Source organism: Dromiciops gliroides, chromosome 1, assembly GCF_019393635.1.
Source record: "Dromiciops gliroides isolate mDroGli1 chromosome 1, mDroGli1.pri, whole genome shotgun sequence".
Classification (NCBI taxonomy): domain Eukaryota; kingdom Metazoa; phylum Chordata; class Mammalia; order Microbiotheria; family Microbiotheriidae; genus Dromiciops; species Dromiciops gliroides.
The window spans coordinates 605,885,769-605,909,349 of NC_057861.1; the positions used below are offsets into that span (position 1 = coordinate 605,885,769).

General features: G+C 36.1%; 1 protein-coding gene across 1 annotated transcript in view; it reads left to right on the forward strand.

Moving 5' to 3' along the window:
• The window catches only part of RASEF (RAS and EF-hand domain containing), a 108,967-nt gene extending 92,061 nt beyond the window's left edge, over positions 1-16,906 (forward strand). The window contains exons 16-17 of the mRNA XM_043975626.1: positions 2,022-2,098; positions 16,801-16,906. Coding sequence (XP_043831561.1) covers positions 2,022-2,098; positions 16,801-16,906 — 183 coding nt within the window. The remainder of the gene's footprint in view (positions 1-2,021; positions 2,099-16,800) is intronic.
• The last annotated feature ends 6,675 nt before the right edge of the window (positions 16,907-23,581 follow it).

The window sequence follows — 23,581 nt, forward strand, 5'->3', positions numbered from 1 at the left end:
GAGAGATCTTAAATCTAGATGCGAAAGTATAAATTATCTTGCCCATTTGGGTCATGGTTAGGCACACAATGGCCTAAACACAATGAATACAACTGAGACTGCTCAGAGTGCCAAGAAGACATTGAATTAAGTATGCATATGTGTGTATATCATTTCAACCTCTAATGGATCCACACTGCTGTATTAGATTTCCCATCTTTCTTGATAACCTTCTTTCTGTTTTGCTCACTGAGGGTATAGCTCTGGTCTCTTGTACATAAAGCAGTTTTGAATCAGTTTAGACTGATCCATTAGAATGTAATCTTATTGTAAGTAGGGATAGTTTCTTTTTCCTTTTCTTTTCGTTCTTTCTTTCTTTTTCTTTTTGTGTGTGTGCAGTGCTTGGTACATGATTCTTGCTTAGTAAATGCTTGTTCATTGGCTGATCTCTTTGGTATACTTAATTACAGGGCCACAAGCAGTAAGTGTGACCTTAGGATGTCACTTACTTTTTACAAATGAGGAAATGAAGACCCTGAGTGGTCAGGTTAGCTCCTGACTGATAAGCACAGCACCCTAGTTGTTCAGTATGGGAGAAAGAACTTTAGTAATTCAGATTTTGCCAGTGAATTAAAAATGTTGAGTGTGTCCCAAAAGTCTTGTGCCAAGCTCTTGGGAATACCTTGTCTTAAGCAGAAGCTTATATTCAAGACTCTTTGATGGGTGCTAGAGATACAAAATCACAACAACAATCAAAAAGAGTCTCTACCCTTAAGAAGTTTGCATTTTGCTAAAAAAAAAAAGTAATCAAATGCTGTATATGAGAAGGGACAATCATAGAGATTGCTAAGAGTCAAATTGAGACTTGACATTATACCTAAAAACAAAAACCAGATACCAAACCTTGACAATTAAAGCTTTTCTAATGAACCAGCAAGGACTTACTAAGAGCCTACTATGTGCTTGGTACTATGGTAGGCATTGGTATCTAAATGTTTGATGGGTTGTTTTCAGAAGTTGCTGGGTTTTCCCTCCTTGGAGATCTACATACAGAGGTTGGATGGCCAGTGTCACTTATGTCATTGTAGGCTTTCCTTTTGTGCATAAGTCAGTCTCTTCAAACTCCCAGATTCTGTGAAAGAGCACTTAACAGTGACTGGCACATAGTAGGGGGTAATAAATATTTATTGATTGATTATTTATTGAAAGATTGTTCTGCCACTGATATTAAGGATGGATTGCTGGGGAGAGAGGATGGGGAGGGGAATAAGTGTATTGAAGCTACTTCAGTAGTAGTTCAGGTGAGGGACTAAATATAATGTTGGCAGTGGGAGTTAAGAAGAAGAGATGGATGCAAGAGATATAGTGAAAGTAGATCTGAGAGAACTTACTAGCTGATGGAGTCTGTGACATGACAGTGAGGAAAAGAGCCTAAGGTAATCCTGAGGTTTCTAATGTGAAGAAACTGGGACTGGGAATTTTAAAGCCCAAGAAAAGATCACTAAATTTTTTTCTTGTAAATCATCATCATCATCACCTGCAACACCACCAACATCAATAATAACAACAATAATAACAATAACAATAGCAAATACTTAACTTTAATGTTTTTCAAAACACTATGTGTATCATCTCACTTGATCCTTAACAATAACCCTGTGAGATAGGTGCAATTATCTTTATTTTACAGATGAAGAAAACTGAGGCCAAGAAAAATGAGCTTTTCTAGGGTTACAAAGCTAGTAAGTTTTTAAGTCTGGATTGGAACTCAGATCCTCTCCTTCTGACACTTAATTTCAGCACTCAGTCCATATAATTGTGTCTGTAATCCTTATGACCCTGATATTTGTCCCTCACATATTCAGAGCCTTAGAAAATCTTTGGCAAATTATGAGTCACCCTTTAAAAAGTGAAACAAGAAAATTATGGTCATGTATTGAGATAAAGTTAGTTACTCTAAGGATTTATTTAACAAAAATGTTACAATTCCTAGAAAGGCATGGCTTTCCATGTAACTGTTGAAATGTGTTTCTTCTCCCCAGACTTACAGTGCCTTATTCTGTGAAACGAGTGCTAAAGAAGGCTCCAACATTGTGGAAGCTGTTCTTCATCTGGCTCGGTAAACGTCTACCTTGTTTTTGAAAAACAAGTTATCAGCTGATTTGGTTTTTAGGTCAAACTCCCTGACCTAAACCATCCATTATAACATCAGTTGGAAAACATTCTCCTCTGCTGATTGCAGGAAAAGGAGTAAATAAACATGTATTTCATGAGAATAGGTAGCATTAGAAAATACCTTCAGTGCCAAACAAAACAGGTGCATCCGAGGTGCAGTTGACATTTCTTTAAAATGTCACTGTAAAGCTAATTGTTGACTTCTGTGACTCATTTCCAGGAACCTGATTTTGAATACAACAGTCCATTATTAGTACAATCAACCATTATGACATTTCCAGTGTTCAAAAAAAATAATTTTGAGCAATTTTCAGAGAACATTCTGGGGAGAGGGGGGAGGGGTTGGGGGAGGAGGAGGGAGAGAAGCCCTTAAAAGCTGTCTCTTCCAACTCTCTCACTCCTCATTTTACCAATGAGGAAACTAAAACCCAGAGAAGTGATTTGCCCAAGGTCACACAGATCATTATTTGACCAGTTGGGGCTAGAATGTATGTCTCCTAGATCCCAGTCTATTGTTCTTTTCACTACTCCACACTTTGTCCTAATGATATGCTAGTTTGAAAATACTTTGTCAGAACTATTTCTGAGTAATTATTAATCTGTGAAAGTGATATGAATTTTTATATTTGTTATGATAAGACTGTCAGTGTTAAATTTAATAGATTTGAATATAAGCATTTTAATTCTTCTGAATAATATGAGGAGATAAGATTATAAGTTAGTTTTTAGACTTTCCCCATATCAGATTTTACTTAGTTTTGGGGAGGTGTGACTTTGTAGAAAGAACTTTAATGGAAGAGAAATCTGACATATGAGCAACTCTGAAGAATTTAAATATTTTAAAATTAAACTGTAGATTGAAAAAAATGAGATTGGGCCTATTGTTTTTAAATGGTAGACTTACTGAGACATAATTTCAGTAGTGAAGATGCTTTGTAGGTTTTCAGAGACATTATCTTTTCTTGTATGAAAAGCCTCTTCTACTGATAATATATTCACAATTTGAACAAGTTAGCTGTATTTTAAACTTGTGCTTTACTGTAAGTAGCCACTTAATACTAGCTATTTACTATTTAAAATGCTGGTCACAGGCCTCTAGAGATCCATGGAAGGGACCTTTTACATCACTTAGTCCAGTTCCTATAATTTAGAAATGAGAAAACTGGAGCCTAGAGGGATTAGGGACTTCTATTTGTTAATGAGAGAATTGGTGTTAGAAATCAGATCTCTTCAATCCTAATAATGAATATTCTTTCCTCTATATTACATGGTTCTCTTTGATATTGTTGAGTTCTTAAAAATCTGATGAATAGAACAATTCATTTTCTTATGACATCTTTTTTTTTTAAATAAAGTCTCTTTTTTAAAAGAGTGCCTAGGCTATATATCCAGGTAGAAGGAATAAATCAATAAATTCTTACTTATTAAGTTCCTACTAGATGTCTAGGTATGCAAAAGCAAAAAAAAAAATATTTTTTGTCGAGCATATATTCTATTATTGTTCAGTTGTATCCAACTCTTCATGACCCTATTTGTGGTTTTCTTGGCAAAAATACTGGAGTAGTTTGCCATTACCTTCTCCAGCTCATTTTACAGATGAGGAAACTGAGGCAGACAGGATTAAGTGACTTGCCTCAGCATTACACAGCTAGTAAATGACTGAGGCCAGATTTGAACTTGGGTCTTCCTGACTCTATGCCCAGTGCTCTTTTCACCGTGCCACCTATCTTCCTACATGTTCTGTAATGGCAGACAACAGTGTAGATAGAAAATCAATACACAGCATACAAGATTATTTGAGGGAAACACTAGTAGCTGGGGAGCTCAGGGAAGTCCAAATAGAAGGTGTCATCTGGGCTGAGTTTTGAAGGGAACTAGGGCTTCTGAGAGGTAGTGGTGAGGAAGGTCTGCATTCTAGGCCTGGGGAACAGTGTGTACCAAAGCACAGAAATGGGAAATGGAATACTGAGTATGAGGAATTATTAGAGGGCCAGTTTGGCTGGACTTTAGCCTGTGTGAATGGGACTAATATATAACAAGGCTCTAAGGTATGTTGGAGAACTAGGTTGGGAAGGGTACTAAATACCAAATAGAGAAGTTTAATCTGTAAGCACTGACCAGCTCAAGCAGCTTGAGTAGCGATGTGGTGTGGTCTAATGCATGTCCTAGGAAAATTACATTAGCACTTGTATGGGGGATAGATAAGAGAAAGGAGAATCTTGAAGCATAGGCTATTGCAATAGTCCAGCAATGAGAGCCTTCACTACAGTTGTGGAGACAGGGATGGAATATGGAGCTATTCTGTTTATAGAGGTGATGAGACTTGAGAACTGATGAGATATATGGGGCAAGTGTGAAGAATCAAGGATGAATCCTGGGTTGTGAACCTCAGTAATAGGAAGGATGGGAGTGGCCTCAATAGAAATGGAGATATTTGAGATCAATCAATCAACAAACAACTAAGTGTCTATTATGTGCCAGGTCTAGATAGCTAGGTGCCACAGTGGATAGAGTGCTAAGTCTGGAATCAGGAAGATCTGAGTTCAGATCTGGCCTCAGACACTTACTAGCTGTGTAAGTCACTTAACCTTGTTTACCTCAGGTTCTTCATCTGTAAAGTGATCTGGAGAAGGAAATGGTAAATCCCAAAATAATTCCAAATGGGGTTATGAAGAGTCAGAGATTATTGATCTGAAAAATAATAAAAACCTGTGCCAGGTCTACATATGTATGGGAAATTATTTATTATGCATTTATTTTTTGTTTTGTTTTTTGTTTTTTAGTGAGGCAATTGGGGTTAAGTGACTTGCCCAGGGTCACACAGCTAGTAAGTGTTAAGTGTCTGAGGCCGGATTTGAACTCAGGTCCTCCTGACTCCAGGGCCGGTGCTCTATCCACTGTGCCACCTAGCTGCCCCTATTATGCATTTATGTGCTAGAAACTGGATTAAGCACACATCTAATGAAGTAAGCTAGACAGTCTGTGCCCCCAAGGAGCTCACATTCTAATGGGGGAAGATGATACTTGAAGGGGATGGGGTATGTGAGTTGGTATGGTTTGGAAATGGCTGGGAAGTGAAATGGATGCTACTTTCCAGTGCATTATGCTGAAAAGTTCAATTTTGAAGGATAGAGTCCAGGTTTCCTTGGGGAGAGGACATGTTAAGTGTTTGAAATACAAAGATGCAAAACAGTTCCTGCTCTTCAGGAGCTTACATTCTAATAGGAGAGATAACTTATAGATATCAAAGTAGAATGTATACAAAACGAATACAAGGTAATTTAAGAAAGGTGGGTGCTGTAGTGAGTTTTAAGGAAAAGATGATTCCTATTATTGATATATTTAATTTGAAGCACATAGAGGGTAAAAGGTATTCATTATAACAAAAGAAGATGCTTAAATTGTTATAAAGGAAAGAATATGTCTTTGTTAGCACAGGCATTTACACCAGATTAAAGAAAACTGTATCTTCTTTATGAGTCAGTCAATAAGCATTTGTTGTTTAGGGGTGTACGGGGTGTTCAAGACCTCTGGTTAGACAGCAGTATGTGGTTGAGATGGTTAACCACAGGGTTAAATTTACAGAGGGAGGGGAATGAGGCCAAAACAGGAATGACAGTCTCAGAGGGGAATTGGGACTAGAGATTGTGATGAAGATAATAGGTTTAGGAAAATAGAAAAAGGGAAAGATGAAAGATGAAGAGATGATTACCATAGTGGGGAATTTGAAAGTTCAGGTTCATGGAAATAGGAAAATTATGGGTAGAACTAAGGTATGATTGCCCTGTCAATGGCTGACATGGAGTAGAGATAGGGATTAAAGGTGATGAACCTTGAGACTAGGATGGTCAAGAGAAGACTCACACATCTATCTAAGTCTCCAAGTATGAGAATGGGGGTTAGGAAAAAGAGGAAAATTGTGAGCTGGGTACTAAACAATGCAGTGATCATCCATGACCAGAGGATGTGTGATGAAACATCCTATTTACCTCCTGACAGAGAGGTAATGGATCAAGAGTGTAGAATGAGATGTATATACATATTTTAAATCTAGCCAATAAGGGAATTCAGTTTGCGTGCCTATGTAGCATTATTACAAGGAATTAGTTTTTCCTTTTTTCCCAATGGGGTAAGAGTTTAGAAGGAGAGAAAATAGATTTTTCTTAATTAGAAATCAATATAAAAAATAAACTCTTGAAGAAATGAGGAGGGAGTGACCTGAAGGCTAATCGATTATATCAACAAGGATCTGTACAAGGTGATAGAGATTTATGGAATGAACCTTTAAAAGAAGAGAACAGTCAATAGTTAGTCAAAAAATATTTACTACGGACCTATTTTGTATGTGTCAGACACTGTTCTAAGCACTGGAGATACAAAGAAATTCAAAAGACAGTCCCTATCTTCAAAGAACTCAAAATATTTTGGGGGAGACAATATGTAAACAACTATGTACTAACAACTTATATGCACAATAAATAAGAAATTATCAATAGAGAGAAGGAACTAAAATTAAGGAGGTTCTTCTTTTTTTTTTTTGCTGGGCAGTGGGGGCTAAGTGACTTGCCCAGGGTCACATAGCTAGTAAGTGTCAAGTGTCTGAGGCCGGATTTGAACTCAGGTACTCCTGAATCCAGGGCTGGTATTTTATCCACTGCACCACCTACCTGCCCGTAAGGAGGTTCTTAAACTAAAATTAAAGTTTCCTGTATCAGGTGAAATTTTAGCTGGAACTGAAGGAAAACAGGGAAGCCAAGAGGTAGAGATGAGGAGGGTGAGCATTCCAGGCATGGGAAGCAGTCAGTGAAAATGCTTGAAGTTGGGGCTGCTAGGTGGCACAGTGGATAAAAGCACTGACCCTGGAGTCAGGAGGACCTGAGTTCAAATCCATACTCATACACTTGACACTTACTAGCTGTTTGACCTTGGCCAGGTCATTTAACTCCAGTTGCCTCACACACACACAGACACACACAGACACACACACAGAGTTAAAAAAAAAAAGAAAAAAGAAAAAGAAAATTATTGGAGTCGGAAATGCAAGGAAACCAGGATAGAAGCAAAGGGAAGGAAGTCTGAAAGTGACAATGGAGAATAGAGGTTATAGAATGTAGATTCTCTTTTTTAGTTCATTGGATGATGAAGGGAGGGCTGAAAAAGAAAGGATGTCTTGAACAAAGGCACAACCAGCATTGACTGGAAAGGATGGCCTGGGGATTTGGTGTTTTATGGAAAGTTAGGCTTCTATTGCTCTAAAAAGAGTGAAAGAGTTAGATGAATTCTGTTCTGTTATCAATAGTAAAGGACTCACTCAGCAGGATGGGAAGGTAGTGACTAAGGTTTGGTGCTGCTGAGCCTAGATGGGATTAGAGTGTAGGGAGAGTAACAGGCAAAAAGCATTTTCTCTTCTGCAGATGACAGCCTTGGTGTCAACAGTCTTTAAAGTCCTACAATAACTGAGAGCTGCAATGGCAAGAAGGCAGTACTTTTTCTTTCTTTTAAAAAAAATGTAGTTTTTCCAGTTACCAGTTTCCAGTAAAAATTTTTAATATTTTCTTTAACAATTTTTGAGTTCCAAATTCTCTCCCTCTCTCTTTTCCCTCCTCCATCATTGGAGGCAAGCAGTTTGTTTGCTAGAAGTTATACATGCACAGTCATAGAAAACATTTCCATATTAATCATGTTGTAGAAAAAAATCTCCTTAATTTCCAATTCTTTACCACCACAAAAGAGCTGTTATAAATATAAATGTGTGTGTGTGTGTGTGTGTATATATGTGTGTGTGTGTGTGTATGTATGTATGTATATATACATATATATATCCTTTTCCTTTTTAAAAATAATATCTTTGGGATACAGACCTAATAGTGGTATTGCTAGGTTAAAGAATTTGCACAGTTTTATAGTCTTTTGGGCATAGTTCCAAATTACTCTAGAATGGTTGGATCAGTTCATGACTCCACCAACAGTGAATTTATGTCCCCATTTCCCCACAGTATTTTCCCTTCAACATTTGTAATTTTCCTTTTTTGACATATTATCCAATATGATAGATGTAAAGGGTATTTAAAATTTGCATTTCTCTAATCAATAGTGGTTTAGAGATTTTTTTTTTGTTTTATTTTGTTTTGTTTTGTTGGTGAGGCAATTGGTGTTAAGTGACTTGCCCAGGGTCACACAGCTAGTAAGTGTTAAGTGTCTGAGGTTAGATTTGAACTCAGGTCCTCCTGAATCCAGAGCCGGTGCTCTATCTACTGCACCACCTAGCTGCCTCTAGATTTTTTCACATGACTATAGACAACTTTGATTTCTTTATCTGAAAGTTGCCTGTTTGTGACCTTTGATCATTTATAAATTGGGGCTTAAGTTATATTCTTATAAATTTGATTCACCTCTTTATATATTTAAGAAATAAGGCCTTTATCGAAGAAACTTGCTATAGCAATCACCCCCTTGCAGTTTTCCACTTTCCTTTCAATCTTGGCTGTATTTGGTTTTGTTTATGCAAAACCTTTTTAATTTAATGTAGTCAAAAGTATCCGTTTTACATACTATAATGCTCTGGATAGAGATATCTTGTTTGGTCATACATTCTTTGCTTATTCATGGGTCTGACAGGTAAACTATCCTATGTTCCCCAAAGGCAGTACATTTTCAGTTTGACTGAATGCCCATTTATTAGATGTCTACTATGTGCCAGACACTGTGCTAAGTAAGTGTTGGGGAGAAGAGGCAAAAGACAGACCCTTCCCTCGAGGAGCTTACAATCTAATGGGGGAAATAGCATGCAAATAAACATATACAAAGCATGCCAAATACAGGATACATAGGAAATAATGAAAGGAGTGGAAGCCTTGGAATTAACAAGGGTTAGATAAGGCTTCCTGTAGAAGGTAGGATTTTAGTTTGGACTTAAAGGATGCCAAGGAAGTCAGTAGTTGGAGTGGAAGAGGGAGGGTATTACAAGGATGGGGGACAGCCAGAGAAAATGACCAGAGCCAAGAGATGGAGTGTCTTGTTGTGGAACAGCTAGGAGGCTGTAGTCATTGAATTGAAGACTATCTTTCAGGGTAAGGAAGACTGGGAAGGTAGAAAGGGGCTAGGTTATAAAGAGTTTAGAATGCCAGAGCATTCATATATGATCCTGGAGGCAATAGCAAGTCAGTGGAGTTTGTTGAGTAGGAGGTGTGACATAAGACTTCCATTTTAGGAAAATCACTTCAGCCACTGAATGGAGAATGGATTGATCATTTTTGGTGTGTTATGTACATTGGGTTAGACTATGGGGGTCTGTAGATCCCAGTTCTAGTTCCATCGTTGCCACTAACTAATTGAATGACCTTGGACACTTACTCTCTTTGGAACTTTGTTTCCTCATCTGTAACAGGAGTGGATTGGACTGAATGACCTCTAATGTCATGCCAGTTATTAGCAATTAAATGCTTACCATATGTTACCCCCCCAAAAAAAAATCTATGATTTTAATTTATCTTGAAGCTACTCTTTAGAGGAATGACATGCCTTTCCTAGTCATTTTGGTACCAAAATGCTCTAAGGGTCTGAAAGAAGTAACTTTACCTTAGGGCTATGCTTAATTAATAAATTACTGTTCCCAGAGTGCTTTATTGTGTGACAATAAGAGGAGATAAGGACTGGACATAGGATTTCATTGGTCTAGGGAACTCTCAGTTGAGGAAACTGTCTTAGAAAATTGCCTAGAACATTGAGAGATTAAGTAACTTTCTCAGGGCCACCAGCCAGTATCTTTCAGAAGCAATATTTGAATGCTTTATATATCTACTTTTGTTGATGCCTTTATATAATACTTCAGATGCTCAATAGTTAAGAATATCAGTGATTTTGTTTATGTGAGCACTCTGCTAAAGTAGATAACAATCTTTCTGTGCTTTAGCAAACAATGAGTTGCCCTGGACAAAAACCCAGAACAGACACGCCCCCTCCCTCAATTTATTGGTTTTTAATTTCTTTTTATTATTTTATTAGAGCTGCGACCACCTTTCTGCTGGTCATATTATTTGAACGTAGACTATTCTCTGGGGGGCAGTCTTTCACAAGTTTGGTGTAGGACCCACCAGAGTTTGTAATACTTTGGCAGAGTCTTTGAGAACAAAGCATCACTTCCAAGCCAAAATGACATATCAGAAAGGACTTTAATGGAGGAATGTAGTAGAGATTGTTGAATAAGTTAGCACAGTAATATGCAAAATTTTACTCTGGGATTCTGCTAAAGGTAAGTGCCTTCTAAAGTGCCCTAGTCACACCCAGAGACCAGCATTTATTTTGTTTGTTATATCATAAAGATAGGAGAGGCTGATTCCTTCTTGGCTATCTACTAATAGATATAGCATGTTTGATCAGTTCAACAATGACTGTTTTTACAGCTTGGAAACTAGCTTATATTTATTTGCTTTGAAACACCTGGTGTGCAAAGATAGTTCGATAACTAGTGTAACAGAAGACATCTTTTATTTTCATCATTTTATAGCCAGATGACATTGACAACCAAAACTCTTAGGCTGCTCAAGGACTCGGAAAACTTACTTGTGATTCATATATTAGAGATTCTCCACCCTACCCCACCCTGCCCCTCATCTTCTGTTGATTTAAGGTTTCTAGGTCTGAGTTTTTCTGGTTGAGTGCTAAAACATGTTTATGTGGATTCTTTTTTTTTGGGGGGGGGGGAATGGGGTAGAAGGAGCAAAACGGCCTCCTGCAACAATAATCATTGACATTGGACATGATTCCACTTGTTAATCTGTGCCAAAAACATGTGCTTGTCAAAATAACCAGACTGAAGGAGGTAGGTGCTATAAAGTAGAGATAAAATCTGGGTTTTAAAATGACTTACAGTTTTTCAGATGGTTACTATTCATAATTTATGACAAACAAGCTCTTGTTTTATGGACCACCAAGTGAGTCATCCAGATAATTTTCAACTCCACAGCCATGGAATGGACTTGTCTAATTCTCACAATATGTTTCATGACATTTTGTCTAGAATCTGATTGATATTGAGGGCTGGGTGCATTTGAGATTTTGAATTTGTTTTGCAAGAAGCTCCAGGAATGACTTGTTGAAGCTGTAATTTATTCTACTCTATTTGTTCTTGGAAACATCATATTCTAAGAACTGGAATCTCCAAGAAATGGTATTTCCTTAGTTGTCCAGCAGGATGTTTTTCTTAACCCATTGGCAGGCAAATTTGTTATTGCCAGAATAATTTTGAAATTTGAACGTGGAAAATTCTAGGCTAATTCTAGTGTTCAAATACTATATATTTACATATTTGTATAGGCAAAATTTTTAAAATATGGGCCTTACTTTTTATAATAGATGTGTTTTTGAAGGGTTTTTTTTTGCAAATAAAATTTTTAAAGATTGAATTGGTTTAAACATAGTAACAGAGCTTATAGGGAATTCTTTTATAAAGTATATTTTTATCACCTAATTTTGCTTTTTTATATTTGAATTTTTAAAATATCAATTGTCTTCAAAATGAAGCATGTCTATTTAATTGAATTGAGGAAAATAAAGCCAAGATCACATCTCTGTATTTTTAAAAAATTGAACCAGTGACCTTCAATTTTTAAAGTATTTATTACATGTTAAGTTTTGTGCTGGATGCCAAAGCATAAAGTATGATGATTTCTGACATGTTCAGATCTCTATCTTTAATATTCACTGAATTTTGCATTCCTGAAGTTGTTATCCCATAGTTCTCCTTTTTTTCCTCTCAGCTAAGTTTCAAGAAAAAGTCTGTATTTGTTACTTCTACTTTCTCTCCTCATTTTGTAACATCTTGCAGTCTGTTTTTTATTCCTATGCTGGACTGAAATTGCTCTCTCTAAGTCATTAATGATCTCTTTATTACTAAATCCAGTGGCCTTTTCTCAGCCTTAACCCTTCATGATATCTCTAAAGTATCTGACATTGTTAACCATGCCCTCCTGTGGATACTATCTTTTGTTGTTGAGTTATCTTTCCATCATGTCTGACTCTTCATGATCTCATTAGGGGTTTTCTTGGCAAAGATACTGGAGTGGTTTGCCTTTTCTTTTTCCAGCTCGTTTTACAGATGAGGAACCGAGGCAAACAATTTTATTTGACTTGCTCAAGGTTGCACAACTAGTAAATGAGTGTCTGAGTCCAGATTTGAATTCAGGATGATGAATTTTTCTGACTCCAGTCCCAGCACTCCATCTACTGCACTGCCTAGCTGCCCACCTAGCTGCCCCAGATACAATTTACTCCCATTGTGGTTCTTTTTCTAATTGTCTGTCTGATTCTTCCTAATCTTTGTAAAAGGGCTTTGCTGATCTGGTTCTAGTCTTCTTTTCTAGGCTAATTACATATCACTCTCCCTCACACACTTTATGCTTTAGCCAAACTGGCCTATTTCATGTTTCCTATAACGTTCCATATTCTACCTCTATGCTTTTGCATTGGTTATCATCCATTCCTTCAATACCTTTTGCTTATCTGCAGGTGTTGGAACTGTTAGCTCCCTTCAAGGTTCAACTCAATTGCCACTTCCAACATAAGACATTTCACAATCTTCCCAGTTGTTAGTCATGCCCTTCTCATCTCTGCATATTTATTTTGCATATTCACCATATTTTCTTACCTGTGAAATTTTAGTTATCCCTTCCACATCACTGGGGTTAGGGATATGGTAACCCAGAGATCTGGACAATCTGCATACATTTTTGTCTCTCCCTTCATACCAGAGAAGTCTGTTTTTTTTTCTTTTTCTTTTATGGGATGTTTAGAGTATTTTAAAATTTGGGATAAGTATTTGGTTATTTGCTCTGTGTTTTCTGCTGTCTTTGTGTGTTGTCTGTAGCTTCTACAAAACTCCCACCAAATTCCCATTTAATTTCTTATACTAACCCAGAATATAACAAAGCCATGAAGAGGAAAGTTGAGGTTGAAGTAATAACTGTATATCTTCCTAGTAGAATGTAGGCTTCTTTGAGGGCATGGACTATGTGAATTTTTCTTTGTATTCCCAGTGGATGGCACAGTGCTTGAGTAAGTGCTTAAAAGTGCTTTTTCATTGCTTGACATATAATTCTTTTTTTTTTTTACTTGCAGGGCAATGAGGGTTAAGTGACTTGCCCAGGGTCACACAGCTAGTTAGTGTCAAGTGCCTGAGGTCAGATTTGAACTCAGGTACTCCTGAATCCAGGGCCAGTGCTTTGCCACTATGCCATCTAGCTGCCCCCTGACATATAATTCATTTAAAATCTTAAAAAGGATGATGGCAGTTGGAAAATAACCTCTAATAACATATGATTACATGTTAAAATTATAACAGATAACAAATATCACCGGAGGCCAGATTATAGAGAGTAATATGAGTTACATTAGTTGGCAAAGGCTTTTGGAGGAGGTATGGGATAAGTTATGTCTTACAGGATGGAAAGGCTTTGGGTATCCAGGAAGAAAGGATAGGGGAAGCATTCCACATGGGAATAAATAAAATGAGTAAAGGAGTTAAGGGATGAACACAATATGTTTTTAGGACTGGGAGCTGGGAGTAGGCTGGTCTAATTAAAGCAAAAGTTTTCTTTGAGTTGTAGAATGTGAAAGTCATATAAACCCAAGTTGATGGGAGAGTTTAAGAGCTCGGGATGTGAAGTAGTTGTCAGATCCCCAAAAAGTCAAATGGAGGAAACTGTGGCAGCTTTTTGAGCAGGGAAGTGATGTGGTTAATGTCATATTTTTCAAACAATAGGAGTAGAAGAGAAAAAGATTCAATAGTCATTCCTAAGGATGAAGCAGAAGTATTAGGTAATTGTCTGCGGTGAAGACTTAGTGTTGTGAAGGTCCAAGGGGCTTGACAATTGGAATCAAAAGGCATGGGTTTGAATTCCAATTATAACATCAGGTGTGTGACCATAAGCAAATCATTTCAACTCTGAGACTCGGTTACAATGTCTGAAATGAGGATGATACTACTGGCACTAAATACCCATAGGGTTGTTGCAAGGGAAAGTACTTAGTAAAACTCTAAATATACTATTGAAATATGAACTGTTCTTTTTAGATAGAAGGGACATAGAGAACATTTAAGAATGTTGAGTAATATTGAAAGGAGTAAACAAGATAAGTGGTAAATAACGTTACAAATACTAGAAAGCTACAGTATTTTTTTTCAGTTATAGCTTCATTATCTATATGACCTATGAGAAGTCATTTCTTTGTGCTTCATTTTTCTCATCTGTAAAATAAAGGCATTGGGGGCAGCTAGGTGACACAGTAGATAAAGCAGGGGCCCTGTATTTAGGAGGACCTAAGTTCAAATCCAGCCTCAAACACTTGTTACTTACTAGTTGTGTGACCCTGGGCAAGTCACTTAACCCTCCTTGCCCTGCAAAACAAACAAACAAAGGCATTGGACTAGATTATCTTTAAGGTCTTTTTTGCTTAAGTATTATATGATTCTTTGATTCTTTTGCTTGAGTATTATATCCAAGTTCTCTCATTTTCTTTTTCCTTCTTATTGGTTTATTGTTTGCTAATTCTTCCATACATAGTCCTTGGGGAGTTAGAAGGATGCATATGAATTATTTTGCATGTCAACAATTCTAATAAAAGGAAGACACTGAAGTCAATAGCTAAAGAGAGATTTGTGGATTATCCATGAATTTAAATTATCTATATTTTTCCTACCTTCATTACTATCACTAATCAGGACATCTGTGGTTAGGGCTATTACTCTATAACCATTAATTGAGGCTAAGGTTAAGCTTTTCATAACAGTCTGGAATTGTGGAATGATATGTCTAATATATGAATAAAGAGCAAGTGAGTGTACAATGCATGCATGTATACATGTACATATGTATATACTTATGATATATAAAAAGTTCATGTGTACACACACGCATATGTGTATAGATGTGTGTAGATACAATGTACATGTGTACATGTGCATTTATACACACTTATGTATGTACTTATGGGTATAGACACAATGCACACATGTATATACTTTTGGGTATGTACACAGTGTACATGCGTGTATGCATGTACACATATGTTGTGCATATGCTCTGGCTTTCTTTCCTCAGAGTCAGGCAGGCTACATGTCCCTCTCAGCTTTCTAGGGTACTCTGAAGGATTGGGATGTCTCTTTTTTTTCTACCACCATCTTAGCTCAAATCCTCACTGGCTGGCTGTCTTCCTTTCCTCTCTGCCATTGTTAGGTCTAGTTACTATCACCACAATTCAATTTCACATCCAATATCAGGTAGTTTTTACAAAGGGATATTTACTTTAAATAAATAGTGAGAACAAACTACAAACATTTCTCTCCCCAATACCTTGAGGGGGCATACCTCTTGCTCTTTTGGGGAGGGAGCTGGCTCACAGTTTAGCTCAGTTTCTACACATCATTAGACCCACCACTTTCAAATTCCATTGTAGCAATACTGATGGATGATTCCTCCTATCACCTTCCAATGGCCTGGGGTTCCATTGATCACTGTTTGCTCCTCAGGGCATTAGTGTTGCACAGTACTGGCATGTGTTGTGAACCAGTGTGAACACTGGTATGGTGAGGTACCCTCTGGAGCTCTTGAACTCAGTCTCAAAGACTTCACTCCCCTAATCTAGAATGGAAAAGAACAAATTCAAAGGCCATCTGACATTAAGGGAAGAAGATTCCAAGACCTTTGCCCTTACAGTATGGTCTTTCACTGGACATAATGAGCAAAAGAATGAATGAGATTACCCCAAGAGCAAATGAGGCAAGAAGAGAGGAAGTGGCTGATACTGACTAACCACTTTCAATGCCTCTCACACTAATCAAAGAAACACCTATCTCAACACATGGCTAAAATGAATTAGAACCAATTACAGAGTGTTTCCCATGTTTCACAGTCTCTCCAGGTACTTGTCTTACACATCATAACATTTCTCCTGAAAGAAAGCTTCTTAGCCTCTCCATGTGGAGAGATGCCATTCCAAGTGTTCTGTATAGGTGCAAGGTAGACATTGTGCATATATGCAAATGGGCACATATGTATAAGCATAATTTTCTGGGTTTTTCCATCATACATACACAAACATATGTATACATAGATATCTTCCACAAACTTTATTCTTTATATAGGTATCTATATCTATAGAGATAGATACAGTATCTGTGTCTAAATATATGTAGATATGAGTCATGTGGACACATGCCTTTATACTCTTTACATGTTCATGCATAAAAAGAAAAAAACAAATACATTTTGTATTATGATAGTACTATATAAAACAATGTTTAAAATATATAAAAGTATTTGCTTATATCACATTTGTGTGATGCAAATCATGTACATATACACACATTTCATACTTGTACATGCAAGTGTGCATATATACATAGATACACACATCTATGTATATATTATGGACATATAGGGACTATTTCTCTGAGATTTTTGAAGGCAAATGTTAGCATGTCATAGAGTCTACATGTCACACAATGCTTATGAATAAACATAAAAGAAACAGAGTAACATAAACTTAGCTGTGGATAATAGATTTTCATTGTTGTTTATTTTACTGCTATGTAAATGAAAATGAATTCTGTTAACTTAGGATTTCTGTGACTTGCTTTTATTTTTTAAGGGAAGTGAGAAAAAGAGCTGATGATGATGACAGCAAATCAATTACCAACTTGACTGGGACAGGTGCAAAAAAGTCAGCACAGATGAAGAACTGCTGTAATGGTTAAATCAGAAGGTTTTGGACCTAAGAAATCTTATTTTTTCAACATCACTATCATCATGAGTAATGGCATGGCATAGACCAGTGACTGCAAGAATGTGGATAGTTACATAATGTGGAGCCTCTGCCCAATCTCCCCCTATTTTTCCATGTGATTATGAGAATCCATAAATAGGGCGTTTTTGCTTTTATTTTTTGGCCATCAGAGACATTCTGTAGTCAAGTTCCAGTAACATTTCACTAGATAAACTGATTTTCAAAAAATACTAAGTAACCTTACTCTCATATCAGAACTAGTGAAAAAGCTCTTATTTAAATAGATTTATTTGATAAATTATTTTTTCCGTTACTTGCTACAATATTTATTTGACATATGTAAATATTGGTGTAGTGGAAATTAATCCTTGTCTGGAAGTCAGGGTTGTGATTCTGCTACTAGCCTTGAATCACCTAGCTGTTACTAAATGTGTTGGTGCCTCAGTTTCCTCATCTATTTTGAAAAAAAAGTGAAGGCTGGCCTATATAATCTCTGAAGTCCCAACCAGTTCTCTGTTCCTGTGGCTTCATGGTTTGAAGTACAGAATGATTTATCATACCTATATCCTTTTGGAAGAATATAGCTTCTAGCTATGAAGGTTCCAGCAACTCATTATTTTGATATAGCAAGAGTATTATTTCTCTCACTCTTAAAAATAAAGAGTAGTATTTATTAAAAGTTAAAAGTGACTGATATTATATCTTAGGCTACGCTATTAATTGAAAAATCAATCTCTTTTTAAAAAGTAATGGATTTTTTTTTAGAAGAGAAAACATTTTGATTCATGGGAACTATTTCTGTAGAGGAAGAAAAAATTATCTTGCTGTCCTAGAATATATTATGTTTGTGTAGTAAGTTAAAATCTTAGATTTTAATGAAAAATATTCCAAACTACAAAGTTCTTTTTTTAAAAAAAAAAAGGTATGATTTGCAGGACATATCACTCTGAAGTTGAAAAAAATGAAATAAGAATATTTTAGGAAAAAAACAACCTTTGTGTTGGTAGATTGAACTTTTGCTATTTTTATTAGAAAGTTTTAATAGTTTCATAACAATCCCTCATGAGGACTTCAATGTTCCATTTTTAGTATTACTTATCTTAACCATTTTAAATATAACAGATATTTAAAGACAATATCTTTATTTTTTCAGGGTTTTAAAATTGGTTCATAATGGCACATCTTATTTTAAGATATTGTTAGTAGATTGTAAAAAATCTTTTTGGTATTATAAATACATATAAATTATAAACAGTCATTCTCATTCTCACTCCAGAAAACCATAAGAGCACATGTCCTCCCTTTAGAAATGTGCATGGCCTTCTGATTTCTTTTATATCTATGAGAGAAATAGGAAATAAGAACTCTCAATATGGGAACTAAGGTATTTGTGTCCTGAACAAAACACATCTGATCCTAGGGTAAATGAGGTTGAGTGAAATAGTTTTAGGATTTTGTTTACAATTAATTTGAAAAATCCTTACATGTATGGGACTTAACTATCTACAGGGTTCAACCTAGATGGAAAAAGGGAAATTAGGGTCTCCATTTCAGTTACAGGTTATATAGAGCTGAACCATTGATTCAAGAGAGGGAGTCTTACTCACCTTGACAAAAGTGGGTTCAAGTTCACAACTTGATGAAATTAAAAGGAAAACTGTTATCAGTAATAAGAAATTTAGTACGTTAACTAAAAGAAAAATTCATAATAAGCTCTGATTTGTCTCTGAGGCAGCATAAGATTGCGTTTTTTAATTTTTAATTTTAGTATACTCATACAGATTTAGTTCTTAAAAGATGAGTCTGCTTTTGAAAATGTTGCACCGGCACAAGAGTGAATTTTTGGTCAGATAAGATGTCTTATCTGTGCCATATTGTCTTTATTTTATGTATATAAAGGTCTTAGTTCCCTTTGATTTTATTTTTCAGTAGCCTAGTGAAGCAAAGATGTTGCTGCTATCCTTTGGCCCCCTAATGTTATGACTTGTCTCTGATGATATTGAACTACTGATGGAATGCAGCTGATGTAAATAGCATGTGTTAGGACTTTTGCATACTTATCAGGATGTTCATCATATGTGAACACTTTGTAATGTAGTACACATCATTTTATGGCACCTATTTATTTCCAAGGGAATGTCTCTTCATACTTGTCTAATAGTCTGTAAATAAGATTATGTATATTAGAAAAGTATTATTTTGCTCCATTGTTGTTTGTAAAGTCAGCTTATTCATTATTAGCAAAAGTAAAATATAACTGGAGGGCTAAATGAACATCTTGATTCAATGTGGAGTTAGGTGAAGTTTTCTAATAGTGTGTTCAGAATGTGAAACTTAAGGGGCAGCTAGGTGGTGCAGTGGATAAAGCACTGGCCTTGGATTCAGGAGGACCTGAGTTCAAATCCAGCCTCAGACACTTGACACTTAACTAGCTGTGTGACCCTGGGCAAGTCACTTAACCTTCATTGCCCTGCAAAAAAACCCCCAAAAAACAAAACAAAAAAACCAAAACAGAATGTGAAACTTAACAGCTAGAGATTAATTTTGTTGAAATAAGACAAACCTATCAACAATCATATCTACTAAGGTGGAAATCAGTATCAGGATGTAGATTTGGCCAGGAGTAGATGAACTTTAACAAAACTGGTTTTCATCTAAAGACATTTATTGATTACTTTAAAAATCAGACACAAGGTTGCACTTAATCAACTCATCCTTATTTCTTTAGTTCTTTTTGCAGGTATGTACCTGGCCTTATTTATTTCACACCAATGTCATATTATATCCATTTAAAAAATCATGAATCCTGGCAATTGGAATAGGATTTTAATTTTATTCTGAAAATGCCTTATAAGGAGACATTTTTCAAGTCATAGCTTTTAGTCCTATTTTTTTTTTTACCAAAATGCATTTTTCTACTTATTGGATCATTTAATACTTAATGTGATTTGTATAAACCCAAGTTCCACAGCCTTACTGCTGATAATAAAGTTTAAAATAAAAGATTTATTTTCATATTTGTATAATGATCAGTTTCAGTAATATAATAAGTTTATTTTATTTGTTTATGTACATATATGTATGTAAGAAATGTCCTATGTCTATATGAAGTAGACCTCAGAGTATGGAGTAATGATTTTATGCTTTTGACTTCCATGGTTTATATTTTCAGAGCCTGGACTGAATTTCATTCATTTTTACTTATCTTCAAACTATTAATAATTATGCCACAAAATATACTTTTTATACCATTTCTTATCTCTCTGGAGCCACAAATATGATGTATGTATTGAAAATTCAATAAAGTGTGCTTTAATTGGCTTTTGAATGATCCTTCCCACTTGGCATCTGACTATACTAATGCTCTTTTAATTCTAGGATGAGCCCTATATGAAAACATCTCATAAGTGCATGTTGAAAGCAGTGTTCACTACTTTGAGCCAAATTGTGAGAGTCCAGGACTAGAGATCCCTTGGCAATACTGGTCTCTGTGTTCAAATAATCTGCTTGAACAGACTGTCCATCAGCACGAACAACATATACGTCTGTTTGGTGGTTCATTACCACTATGAAGACCTGGTTACTTTGATCAAGGCCCTTGTGCCTCACTGTTTAGATGTAATTTAATCCAACCATCCACTCTGTAGAGTCAGTTATTTCTGGAGGCAGGATCATAAATAATAACAGACTGCTAGGAGTTGGCAGTCATCAGCTGAAGAGTATACTTGAGGGTGGGCATTGTGGAAAGGGTCTGTAGTACCAGAAGAGAGAGACTGGTTATATTGTGAAAACAAAGGATAATCATTGGAAAGCATCTGTGTACCATTGGTATCTATGAAACATCAAGAGAACTAGAAGAAGACCCCAGCAAGTTGAGATGGAACCTACTGGATGTATACTGCTTATCCTATTTTGCACAGGATAGGGATAATCATCACATAGGATGCAAGGCCACGGATGGATTGTGTTCTGCATTGGTGAAGGGAGGGTACACATTGGTTAAATTATAGATTCATCAATTTAGTGAAGAATTATGGCCTCTCACGTATTGGCTTTTTATCTAGGCTAAACTTCTCTAGCTCTTCAACTGATGTCCATTTTTTATGTTTTCAAGTTTCCCTCCTTTGTACAGTGAATTGTGAATTGTCAGATTTATCCTAAAGTGGAATCCATCATTAAACACAGTACTCTACAAAAAATCTAATTAGAATAGAGTAAAACAGTATTTTAATTTCCTTATTCTTGGTGTGTGTGTGTGTATGTATGTATGTATGTATGTTTGGACCAGTAATTTCATTGGTAGAGAGAATTTCTAGATAGAATTCTTGGCCTAGAGTCAAGAAGATCCCTCTTCCTGAATTCAAATCCAGCCTTATATACTTGTTAGCTGTGTGACCCTGGGTAACTAACCATGTTTGCCTAGGTTTCCTTATCTATAAAATGATCTGGAGAAGTAAATGGCAAACCAATCCAGTATCTTTGCCAAGGAAACTCCAAATGGGGTCACAGAGTCAGACATGACTGAAACTACTGAACAATATCAACAACAACATCTGGGATACTGAGCAGTTTAGATACTTGCCCAGGGTTCCCCAAATAGTCTGTGTAAATGGTGTGCCTTTGATTTCCTGCCTCCTCTGAGGCCAAATCTTTATCCATAATGCCTCTTTGCCTCTTATTTTGAATGTTACATTACTATTAATGCAGTCTAGGGTTGAGTTAGTGCATTTAGCTGCTGTGTCACACTGTTGTTGACTCATGTTAACTAGAATGCCTGTGTGCTTTCTCTGAGAACTATTACATACCTACGTGATCTACTTTTTTATTTGTTTCAATCATAAAGTAGAACTTTACATTTATTCTTGTTTAAGTTTAAGCTTAACCTGTGGTATCTTTTTAGATTCAACTTCTGGCATCCAGTTTAGTAACCATGCCTTTTAACTTTGCCTCCTCTGCAAATCTGATAACACACAAATAATTAGAATTGCACAGATAATCACCACTACTGGCATTATCTTTAAAAAGATAGGTAAATGTACATACAATAAAGCTAGTTAACTACAGTGGGCAGGGAACAGGAAAGCACATTTAAATTTAATGATTAACTATGCCTATGCCAAATATTTAGACTTATAGTAAACAAAAATTCAATAGTATGAAGAGGGTTTTAAACAACAATATCAGAAAACTCCACAAGGTAAGAATGTTTTATGTGTAGATATGAACCACTGAACAAGCCATGGTCCCTTTCTAGAAGAGTAATATAACATTAAGTTCCTGCTGAGAATGATGATATAGAAAGTTAGAGTACCATTCTCCCACTGTTTCCCTTTGAAAATTTAAAGACAAGAATACTTGCACAGGATATCCCAGGACAGGATTATTTTTATATATATATGCATACATACACACACACACACACACACATATATGTATACACATATACATATACATATATATACATATACACATACATATATATAAAACATATTTTGGTAATTTTATTTATATTTTCATATGATTGCTTTTTTTTCTTTCATTTTCCCTCAGACCAAATTGAAACAAAGGGCATTTCAATTTCATTTCTTTCTTTTTTAAAAGAATTTTATTTTCCAAAATATATGTAAAAACAAATTTTAACATCATTTTTTTAAAACTTTGTGTTCCAACTTCTCTTCCTTCCCCCCTTCCCACTGCCCACCCACAAGAACTCAAGCAAGTCAAAGTAAGTTATACATGAGTAGTCATGGAAAACATTCCCACATTAGCTAGGTTGTGAGAGAAAACAGTCAAAAAACCCAAAACTTCAGATTAAGGAATTGTCAAAGAGGAAAAAAAAATTATAAAAATGTGTTTCCATCTGTTTTCAGATACTATCAGTTCTTTCTCTGTAGATGGGTTGTAATTTTAAAAAGTACTTCAGGGTTATATTAGATTGTTGCCTTGCTGAAAATAACCACATGCTTCCCAGCAGATCATCTTACACTATTGCTGTTATTTTGTATACAGTACATTTCACTCTGCTTCAGTTCATGTAGGTCTTTCCAGGTTTTTCTGATAGTATCCTGTTCATCATAACGTGTAAATAGTACATTAAACTTGACAGAAAATTTTCTTCGCATTATCCCAGCAAAGTAGGTACCATATGTTTTGCCATTATAATCAATCATCATAATTATTTCCCTCCATCCAATTCCCTTCCCATGATATTTATTCTATTTTCTATCTTCTTTTAACCTATTCCTCCTCAAATGTGTTTTACTTCTGACTATCCCCACTTCCACTCTACACTCCCTTTTTTCACCCTTCCCTCCTTATCCTCTTTCCCTCCTACTTTCCTGAAGGGTTAAATAGATTACTCCTCCCAATTGGGTGTGAATGTTATTCCCTTTGTGAGCCCACTCTGATGAGATTAAGGTCTTTGAGCTAATACCGTGTTCTAAATTTTTCTTCCTCTCTCCTTCCTCAACCCTCCCTATGAAATCAAGCAATTCAATATGTCATTCATGTACTGGTATGCAGAATATCTTCACCTTCCTCAAAAGTGTTTTGCTTTTTACTGCTCTCTCCCCCCATCTGCCCTTCCCTCCTTCCCCTCTTCTCCCCTCCCCCCCCCCCCCCGCTTTATCTCCCTCTCCTCCCTCAG